The following is a 10883-nucleotide window of genomic DNA, read 5'->3' as shown; positions in this document are numbered from 1 at the left end:
TGATTGATTGATTGATTGATTGATTGACCTAGCGACAGTGAGGATGACCATGTGTTTAGTGATTGTACTGTAGAGGGAACACTGGCCGCACACCTACGGAAGCGCATTGCATTCACTGAAAAAAAAATAAAAATAAAAAATTGGCACCAGGATCTCGTAATTACGAGATCTTTAATCGTAATTACGAGATAAAAATGAAAAGGAAACGTCTAACTCCGTAATCAGCGGGCAATAACGCCGCTATCGCAGTTACAACAGATAAATCTTAAATTCTTTTGAGGAACATTATTTAGAATGGAGACTGGACTGACAACAAAGAATGTCTCAACAATATAAATCTGAAACAAAGTACAGAGGAAAGCAATTCCATGTAGTTCCCCGCTTGTGCTCAGTGATTACCGTAATATCTGGTGTACACAGAGCAAGCGGAAAGCGAACGTTAGAACAATCCTCAGTATTTGAGATGCCTGCGCAGTGTAGGCATACTAATATTAATACCATCCTCAGTTTTGAGAAATGCAAGTATTTCCCAGTGACTCAAACCGAGAAGGTAGCAATAGCAGATACCGATTTAGACGTTTCCGGGTTTTTTTTTTTTTTTTTTTTAATTATTATTATTATTATTTTTATTATTATTATCATTATTATTATTATTATTATTATTATTATTATTATTATTATTATTATTATTATTATTATTATTATTATTATTATTATTATTATTATTCAGTGAATGCAATGCGCTTCCGTACACACCAGCAGACGTGGATAGATGAGTTGTTCTGTTCGCACTCCAGCCCAGCAGGTGGCGGTAATGCACCAAAAGCTGTTTGCCCTACGTCAATACGCGCAGACGTGAGTCCACAGTGACAGCGGCTAACAGCGCAGTCGCTGACGGAAGAAGCAGAAGAAGGAAGAAGGAAGAAGGAGCAGAAGACCGTCGTGCAGAAAGTAAACAGCGAGTGTTTTGTCGCCTGCTATATTTGCAAAGGTCAGTCGATGTCGCTCTACCGTCATGTTTCTCTCTGCAGCTTTGTCGCTGCGTTCTGTCAAAGTAACTGAGGAGGAACGTTGGTCCACCTCCACAGACATTGGCGCCAATCTGCTGAGTTCATGGTGAAATGCAGCTCCAGTTGACAGCAGCTGGGCCCCATGATGAAGTTGTGATATTTAATTTTGAAGGAGTTCGTCTCGTGTTTGAGGTGCTGCCTCGTGTCGCGCGTGTGTTACATCACGCTGTCGATCAGTGTTGTGCAGTGACTTTGCACTGGGTGACACTGTGTGCTGCTCGACCGAAGTCTACATCTTGCATAACTCTGGCAAACTACCGCTCACTGCTACACACTGGGCACACACAGTCGCTGTTCGACAGAAGCAAATGGCGTCCACAACAGGGCTGCAACTCACGACTGTTTCAATAGTCGACTAGTGACCGACTATTGAAACGACTAGTCGACGAATCGTTGCAGCCCTGGTCCACAGTGCAAATTGTTCCAGATGAAATGTGAAGAATTCCAAGCCATGATGGACTCGGTGGTTCTGGTCTTCTGGCTTTGGCTGTCTTTCTAGCTGTACTTGTTCATTATGTCCAGACACTGAGGAACATGAGGAACATGGTCTTTGTGAATTATTAAGGATAAACAACAACAACAACAACAACACTGCAGTGTCTCTTTTAATATCAACTTGTTGCGACCCAGCAGGGCGGTCCAGTCCGGACTGACCTGGTGAATGCAGTGGTAATGCATTGCACTCTCATTGTACCAGCTTCATACCACTGAGTACAGCATCTCCCAACATCTGCAACATGAGGAGGCTGAGTGAACTTTGCCTGATCTGTAAGATAATAATGAATGTGATTTATGTTGCACTTTACATTAAAGACATCTGAAAGTGCTGCAAAGAAAGCATGAAAGCTACGGTGACCATAACTAGTAGAAGAAACCAAGAGCAAAGGCCTGAGGTCTTCAGCGGTGCTTCTCAGAGGTTCAGGGAGAGGATTCCACAGCCTGGGAGCAGCTCCATCACCCCTGCTGTGAAGCTTGGTTCTGTGGGCCTTGAGGAGGTTGACTGTGCCGGACTGGAGGGTGCGTGAGGAGGTCTGGGGGAACTCACTGGTGGGTGAGGAGGGAGATCTTGAGGTCCATCCTGAGTTCCCCAGGGAGCCAGTGTGGCGGTAATATGGCCGTGTCTGTGCTCCTCCATCAGGATCCGAGCAGCGCTGTTCTGAACCTAGTGGACCAGGTGAATGCTCTCGCTAGGGTTCCTGATGAGGAGAGCATTGCAGTGATCCAGCCTGGAGGAGACCAAGGCGTGAAGCAGTGTTACACCTTGGTCAGGTGGTTGGCAGCTTCACACTGGTCACACATTGAAATGATTCCTACTTCTGATGACCACTGAGTGCAGGACTGTGTTGCCTTGGTTGGAGAATCAGAACCAGTGTCACCATGAGAAGAAGACTGTGTTTGTGTATTAATATAGTTGTTATTTTCATTCTTGGATATATTTTGTGTTGTTTTTGTTTTTTTTCTTTAAGCATGAATATTTTTCTTCCCTGTGCTCCAGATCTGCTCTGACCAATCCTAAAGAATGACTACAGGTGTTGACAATCCCTTCCAGTACCTCGTAGAACCTCTCAGTCCTGATGACCCCCAGCAGTGTTTCTACAATCTTTCCAAACTTGGAGATCCCAGATATGGTAAACATCTCTCACTCACTCACACACACACACACACACACACACACACGCACACACACACACACACACTGTGTACTAATCTGAGAGATGAGTTGATTGATGTTTCTGGCTTTCTTTCACTCCCCTAAGAGCGTTTGCCATTTTCCATCCGTGTCCTGCTGGAATCTGCTGTCAGGAACTGTGATGAATTCCTGATCAAGAGGTCCGATGTGGAGAACATCCTCAACTGGAAGCAAACGCAGTCTCAAAATGTGGAGGTTCCATTCAGACCAGCTCGAGTTATCCTCCAAGACTTCACGTATGTGCATCATCATCTGTCCTTGAAAGGTCCAGTGTGTAAAGTAATGCTGAGTTAGGAGTTTTATGTCAGTCAAAGCTGAATATGCAGTGGTCCCTCGTTGATCGCGGGGGATACGTTCTAAAAATAACCCGCAATGGACCAAATCCGCAAAGTAATCAGCTTTATTTTTTAGAATTATTCTCCGTGTTTTAAGCCCTAACCCCCCCCCCCCCCCCCCCCCCCCAACCACACACTGTTACACACTTTTCTCAGACGGGCATGAACATTTTCTCACATTTCTCTCTGATTTAAACTCTCAAAGTTCAAACTTTCACCATTTAAAAAAAAAAGAAAAAGTACAATATTAGTAAATGACAGCAAAGATCCAAACCTGTTTTCAAGCCCAAACATTTTGAACAAATTAAATTTTAATGATGAATCTACGAGGTTTGATACATTATTAGCAGTAGCTCAGGCGTATTTCACAGCTCTGACGGTGCCAAACATGAACGTTTGTGTAAATCTGGCTGGCCGAGCGCATTCTGCACTGTGCAGGAGACACTGCACGGAGCAGATTGATTGACAGTGGTGTAGTAAAGTACAGTCCTTTAGCCAATCAGGAAGCAGATCCTAATGTGCGTTCATACTGTACGCTGTAAAAAAAAAAAAAAAAAGCATGCAAAATTACACACAAAAAAAAATCTGTGAAACAGCGAGGCTGCGAAAGGTGAACTGCGTTCCAGTGAGGGACCACTGTACTGCCCATAAATACATGAATGGAAGTGTAGACTAGCAGTACAATAAAAGTCACTTGGTTTCCTTCCAATAGAACGGTCGTTATTCATACACAAGAGTGGGATCCTAGTAAATCAGAGGCAGAAGGTTCGCAGTAGTTTGTCAAAAGTCCTCTGTCAGACTAACAAATATTTGATTCCGTGGTTTCAAACTCTGACATGGTCTCATTATTAGTATCATTATTGACTGGCTGGTAATAATCAGTGTCTAACATCCCAACACTGTGGTGCAGTGGCGTCCCTGCGGTGGTGGACTTTGCTGCCATGCGGGACGCCGTGAAGAAGCTCGGTGGTGATCCAGAGCAGATCAACCCAGTGTGTCCAGCTGATCTGGTCATCGATCACTCCATACAAGTGGACTTTCACAGGAAGTAAGTCACCCATTGTGCTGTGCGTGGGGTGGAGCAGCTCTTTATACTGGCAGTCTGAACTGGGACCACACTGGCTGGGTGTTCCTGTGTTTGACTGAAGTCAGACTGAAGCCAAACTTCTGCTCTTCCTGGTTCCTCCCGCAGGTCTGACAGCCTTCAGAAAAACCAGGACTTGGAATTTGACCGCAACAAGGAGAGATTTCAGTTCTTAAAGGTGTAGAATCACTCATTAAAACTCCCCCCTTGTTGATTTATTGCCAGTGACGTCTTCAGGTTTATACAAGTTTTGATATTTGTTGTTGAAAGTGACTCAAGCTCGGTGTCTGTCCTTCACAGTGGGGCTCTAAAGCCTTCAGGAACATGCGCATCATTCCTCCTGGTTCAGGCATCGTTCACCAGGTCAACCTGGAGTACTTGGCTCGAGTGGTCTTCAACCACGATGGCTTCTTCTACCCCGACAGCCTGGTGGGAACGGACTCTCACACCACCATGATTGATGGACTGGGAGTCCTCGGCTGGGGTAAAACTGCTCTGCTCCTGTCTCTCACTTATTGTTCAGGTAGTTTAACTACCGCAGACGTGGCCTCGGTTGCAGGAGCTGTGCACCAGGAACCTCAGGGATGTCGTGGGACCGTCGTGGCCTCCTCATAGAATACTGAGCAGATTCACGGCGCAGATATCCAGCAGTTTTTGTAGAAGTTGCTTTAGAAAGTGGTTGTCCAATAGAATGTGCTTGTCTGTTTGCAAAGCGTCAACAAAAAAAAGGCATTGAAATGTCATGAACCCTGCAGAAGATGAAGCATGAGAAGCAACATGAAGTCTTTTCAATCCGCCTCCAGCAGTCAGCAGTCTGGACTCTGCCTCTGAACTCAATGTCTGCTCTGTCATCCTCATGACTGTCGACACTGCACTTTCCCACTGAAGGCATCAAAACTAAACTACGTGTGAACGCAGATGGAAGACGATAAAAGTGTCAAATAAGCCAAAACACCTTTTATTTTGAAATTCTTCCAAATAAAAAGCATATTCCGAGTTATTGAAGGTGTTTCTCTGTGCTGCATGATGACACCTGTCCAGCTGATACGTCAATGTCTTCAGTATCTGCAGTGGAGAAAGTTGGAATGGAAAGATAAATAATTGCTTGAGAAGATGTCCAAACTTTTCACTGCTAGTGTGTATATGTATATAAACAGACAGTAATGTATGCAATATATCCAACGTGTCCATCCCCTGTGTGTAGGAGTGGGTGGCATTGAAGCCGAGGCGGTGATGCTGGGCCAGCCAATCAGCATGGTCCTACCTGAGGTGGTGGGATACCGACTGACTGGCACTGCAGATAAGCTGATTACCTCCACTGACATTGTCCTCACCGTCACCAAGGTAGGTGATGGTGTCTTGGTAACGTCTGGAGTGAGTCCTGGTCCACTGGAGTAGGGATGGGCGATTATATATCGGCGTTTGCGATATATCGTCAACAAAATAAATAAATAAATAAGTCACCGCGGTAAGAACGATAAACTCCTGTCGAGGACGTAATTACGTGCGATACGCACTTGCTGCTGGCAGCCGGCAGCTCATCATGTGTCGCACAATAACCAGCACGGGGCTGATAGCGTAGCCAGCGTGCTCCAGAATCCATCGTGGATTGTGTCCAAAGTGAAAATAAACACCACGGAATGCAAACATTTTACTTTTCCTTTTTTTTCTTTTTCTTTTTTATACTTTTAGGTACTACATCGTTTTCCGTCCTCCAACGTATCCGCGTAAACTGATTTTTTTTATTATTATTATTATTTTTTTTTTTAATACGGCTTCGTATACACGCGTTTTTTCGACTGCGGTTTCGAAAATGTGCCCTTTCAAAAAAAATTCCATAAGATGGAGTTGAATTGATTTATATTTTTTATTGTCACTTTTATCGTTACCGCAATAAATGCCAGAAATTATCGTGATAACATTTTTAGTGCATATCGCCCATCCCTACACTGGCGTGAGTCCTGGTCCACTGGCGTGAGTCCTGGTCCACTGGAGTGAGTCCTGGTCCACTGGAGGGGGTCAACTGACGGTAGTTTGTGTTGTTGCTGGAAGCACCTGAGGCAGGTGGGAGTTGTGGGGAAGTTTGTGGAGTTCTTTGGCCCCGGCGTGGCCCAGCTGTCCATCGCTGACAGAGCAACCATCGCCAACATGTGCCCGGAATATGGAGCGACTGCTGCTTTCTTCCCTGTGGACCACGTCAGCATCCAGTACCTGGAGCAGACAGGTGAGCGCCCGCTGGTTCTGGTCAACCACTGGCTCACATCTGGGAACTTTAAAACATTTTCCATGAAAGAAGAGTGAAGACAGTTTGAATGCAGTGTGTGTGAGTGATGTTTAGTCAGCTTGCCAGCGTCTGTAAATGTTCATGTAAGACAGATGTGACATTGAATATTAATGCTAATGGGTTGAACATTAAGTACACAACCGCGAGTGACACCGACAAGCAGAAACATCAACACAAGCCGCTGTAGTTTGTCCTCTGGAGAGGATTCAGTCATGAAAGTAGCGTTCGTGTGTTTGTCTCTTGAAGGTCTTTAATTCTACGATTCAATAAAACACTTTTTTCATAGGAAACCGCTAGGACGCAATTTCTGTGGATTTCTCTACGGATAAAATCTTGTTGTTTGTTTGTTTGTCAACGTAGGAAGAGGAGCTGAGACGTTGGCCTTCGTGACCAAATACCTTCAAGCCGTGGCCATGTTCAGAGACTACAACAACAGCGCCCAGACCCCAGACTTCACTCAGGTTGGCGGCACATTGGCAGCTCTTCATGTTGTGTGTTGCTCTGTGTATTTGAGAGATATATACAGAGTCGTGCCCCAGAGGAAGAATATCACTGTTGTTGTTGGCATGGCTGACTTTCATTCTTTAACAATCGTATCATCATCATCATCATCATCGTTATCATTATTATTATTGTTATCATTATTATTATTGTTATTATTATTATTATCATTATCATCATTATTATTATTATTATCGCTATCGTTATTGTTATTATCATTATCATTATCATTAGTATTATTATTATCATTATTATTATTATTATCATTATTATTATTATTGTTATCGTTATCGTTATTATTATTGTTATTATCATTATTATTATTATTATTATTATCATTACTATTACTATTATTATTATTGTTATTATTATTATCATTATTATCGTTATTGTTATTATCATTATTATTATTATCATTATCATTATTATCATTATTGTTAATATTATTATCATTATTATTATCGTTATTGTTATTATCATTATTATTATTATCATTATCATTATTATCATTATTGTTAATATTATTATCATTATTATTATCGTTATTGTTATTATCATTATCATTATTATCATTATCATTATCATTATTATTATCATCATTATTATTATTGTTATCGTTATCGTTATTATTATTATTATTATTATTATTATTATTATTATTATTGTTATCATCATTATTATTATTAGCACCAAAGAAAGAACCACAAACTTCATTGGCTTCGCAGATTCTATGCACATATTCACGTCGCGCTCGGTGTGTACTGGAAAGATTTGCATTTTTGCATTGTTTATTCGCCGTGGCTTCACCTACGGCCCGGTGTTTATTTTTCAGCAGCCTTTAAAGTCCCACAGAAGCAGGAACAACGTCTAAGCCTAAACCTCAATATTGTCCTTCAGGTTGTGGAACTGGACCTGAACACAGTGGTTCCATGCTGCAGTGGCCCCAAAAGACCTCAGGACAAGATCCCAGTGTCAGACATGAAGAAGGACTTTGAAGGCTGCCTTCAGGCTAAGGTAGGTTTGAACTTCCTGACTGGCACAAGTCTTCACCGTCATGGTTGTATGAAGGTGCCAGGTGTGCATCAGTAAGGAACTTTAAGGAATGTAAGGAGCAAGTCAAATGCATGAAATCTTGAAAACATCCCAGGTGTTTCTGTATCAGTAATTTGATCTTCTCACCAAGAGTAGAGAGCCTTCAGGATGCAGTGTTGAATCGCAGAGATGTTTCACTTCACTGGATACATTGACAGGCGCCCCACTTCCAGGTGAAGCGGTGTTCTTGATGTTCTTGTTGTCGTTGCCTCTTCTCAGCAAGGCTTCAAGGGTTTCCAGGTATCTCCAGCCTGCAGCGGCGCCAGCATCCCCTTCCAGTTCAACAGTACCGAATACGCACTGCAGCACGGCTCGGTGGTCATCGCGGCAATCACCAGCTGCACCAACACCAGCAACCCGTCCGTCATGTTGGGAGCAGGTTGGTCTTCAGCAAACATCTGGATGAAGGCTGAAGGAGCTTGAGGACGTGAACGTGCACCTTCTTCCTGCAGGACTGCTGGCCAAGAAGGCAGTAGAATGTGGTCTGAGCGTCAAGCCGTACATTAAGACCAGTCTGTCACCTGGCAGTGGAGTGGTGACCTATTACCTCAAAGAGAGCGGAGTCCTCGACTACCTAGCTCAGCTTGGGTGAGTTGCTCACATGCATTGTATACAAACAGTTCTTCCTCGGGGTCTCCTCCTGGTGGGACCTGCCTGGACCTCCTGCCCAGGGAGGAGTCCAGGAGGCGTCCCAAACAGAGGCCTGAGCCTCCTCAGCTGGCCCCTCTCCATGTGGAGGAGCAGCGGCTCTACTCCAAGCTCCTCCCGGGTGACCCGGCTCCTGACCCTGACCCTGACCCTGACCCTGAGCTCCTCACCCTGACCCTGACCCTGACCCTGACCCTGACCCTGACCCTGAGCTCCTCACCCTGAGCTCCTCACCCTGAGCTCCTCACCCTGACCCTGAGGGTGACCCAGCCCAGCCACCTTACAGAGAAAACTCATTGTGGCCGCTTGTACCCACAGTCCTGTTCTTTCAGTCATTGACCCAAAGCTCAGGACCACAGGTGAGGGTCAGCTCCACCTTTCCCTCACTTGAACACCAGCCCAGGATCCTGGTCCTCCACTTGAGGGCGGGGCCTGAGAAGGAAAACCACCATTTTCCTTCAGAGAGCCGTGGCGCCAGACTTGGAGGCGCTGATTCTCCTCGCAGTCACTTGACTGTCCTGGCTTCCAGGTCATGGCCTGATGAAGCCAACATGACCGCAGAGATGCAGTCATGTGGTCCCCAAACCGAACCCCCTTTGGCCCCTGGCTGCATGGGGCAGCCCTAGAGGGCTTTGTGTTGTTCTGGTCAGCCTCCTGGCCACACATCAGTCCAGCTTCCTAACAATTGAAATGTCTTCGTTTGAGACTCCACCAGACTGATGCATTTAAATCAGACATATGTCAAATGTTCTGTACATTTACGTGTATGTGTTATTTTTTACTGCATCCTTAAAAAAAAAACACACAAGCAATGCTCCTTCATGGGAAGAAATGCTATCCGTAGTTTTCAAACCCCAGTAAATAACTGTTTTGTCTTGTTAGCTTTGATGTTGTCGGCTACGGTTGCATGACCTGTATCGGCAACAGTGGGCCACTGCCAGAACCTGTGGTGGAGGCCATAACCCAGGTACACTGATCATCTGCTGTCCTGTCAAGATCCATCTTTCCTCTTCCTCTTCCTCTTCCTCTTCCTCTTCCTGAGTTTTTGGAATTTATTTCCTGGCCATCCACACTTTTCATTTGATTTGATTTGATTTGATTTGATTTATTTCGAACATGAAAGAAAATGAGAAAATAAAAGGGATACAAAAACCAAAACATGTCTTTCCAATGTCTTCCAAGAACTTCATCACTTTGCTTTTCTTTTTGTCATTGATTTGTAACTCAAGTGTTTATTTTCTTTCGTGTCCTTATTGGGGGAAAAAAAAACCCAGAATCATTGTTTCCTCTGGTGTGAATGTGTTTCAGGGAGATCTGGTGGCTGCAGGCGTTCTCTCTGGAAACAGAAACTTTGAGGGACGAGTCCACCCCAACGTCCAAGCAAACTACCTGGCCTCCCCACCGCTGGTCATTGCCTACGCAATAGCCGGCACTGTCAGGATCGACTTTGACAAGGAGCCCCTGGGTCAGTGCCTGCACTGTAAACACAGTGGCCCAGCGCCCTCTGGAGGCCACCGTCTGAACTCAGATTGTGATTGTGTGTTCGCTGCTGTGACACAGGGGCACGCAAGCACGAGGAAGGAGCGCCTAAGTTTCTTCATGATGCGTTGCTCCATTGTGCGGCCGTTAGCATTGTTCAGCAACCCATTGAAAGCTGGAACAGATGATGATAAAAGGGACACGACCGAGCCTCTGATGAGCCTGAGTGGAAAAGGGTTCAGAGTCCTCTGACTGACCGTTGTTTTCCTTGCAGCCGTGAATGCTGAAGGCAAGGAGATCTTCCTGCGGGACATCTGGCCCACCCGGGAGGAGACTCAGGCTATCGAGAAGACTTTTGTCATCCCGTCAATGTTTAAAGAGGTCTATGAGAAGATTGAGGTACTGGAAACATGACGGTGCGAGTCAGATACATGAACATTCCAGCACTTTGAGCTTTATGATCATTCTTCTTCTTCTCCTTCTTCTCCTCCTCCTCCTCCTTCTCCTTCTTCTCCTCCTCCTCCTCCTTCCTTCTTCTCCTACTTCTTCTCCTTCTCCTCCTCCTTCTCCTCCTTCTTCTCCTCCTTCTTCTCCTCCTTCTCCTTCTCCTCCTCCTCCTCCTTCTCCTTCTTCTCCTCCTCCTCCTCCTCCTTCCTTCTTCTCCTACTTCTTCTCCTTCTCCTCCTCCTTCTCCTCCTTC

The 10883-nt window shown here is 44.9% G+C and overlaps 1 protein-coding gene across 1 annotated transcript in view; it reads left to right on the top strand.

Annotated features, from left to right (window-relative positions):
* The first annotated feature begins 872 nt into the window (after positions 1 to 872).
* The window catches only part of aco1 (aconitase 1, soluble), a 16097-nt gene continuing 6086 nt past the window's right edge, over positions 873 to 10883 (top strand). Inside the window, exons 1-15 of the mRNA XM_076040583.1 lie at positions 873 to 991; positions 2566 to 2698; positions 2828 to 2996; positions 4006 to 4143; positions 4288 to 4357; positions 4480 to 4663; positions 5384 to 5523; positions 6232 to 6403; positions 6824 to 6924; positions 7862 to 7978; positions 8276 to 8435; positions 8509 to 8644; positions 9587 to 9671; positions 10013 to 10169; positions 10458 to 10582. Of these exons, the coding sequence (XP_075896698.1) occupies positions 2590 to 2698; positions 2828 to 2996; positions 4006 to 4143; positions 4288 to 4357; positions 4480 to 4663; positions 5384 to 5523; positions 6232 to 6403; positions 6824 to 6924; positions 7862 to 7978; positions 8276 to 8435; positions 8509 to 8644; positions 9587 to 9671; positions 10013 to 10169; positions 10458 to 10582 (1863 nt within the window). The 5' untranslated portion in view covers positions 873 to 991; positions 2566 to 2589. The remainder of the gene's footprint in view (positions 992 to 2565; positions 2699 to 2827; positions 2997 to 4005; positions 4144 to 4287; positions 4358 to 4479; positions 4664 to 5383; positions 5524 to 6231; positions 6404 to 6823; positions 6925 to 7861; positions 7979 to 8275; positions 8436 to 8508; positions 8645 to 9586; positions 9672 to 10012; positions 10170 to 10457; positions 10583 to 10883) is intronic.

The sequence above is a fragment of the Nelusetta ayraudi genome, unplaced genomic scaffold (assembly GCF_046127955.1).
Source record: "Nelusetta ayraudi isolate G7.1 ecotype Tasmania unplaced genomic scaffold, CSIRO-AGI_Nayr_v1 ptg000061l, whole genome shotgun sequence".
Lineage (NCBI taxonomy): Eukaryota > Metazoa > Chordata > Actinopteri > Tetraodontiformes > Monacanthidae > Nelusetta > Nelusetta ayraudi.
The sequence above is the reverse complement of the archived record's forward strand: the minus strand, read 5'-3'. Positions and strand labels throughout refer to the sequence as shown.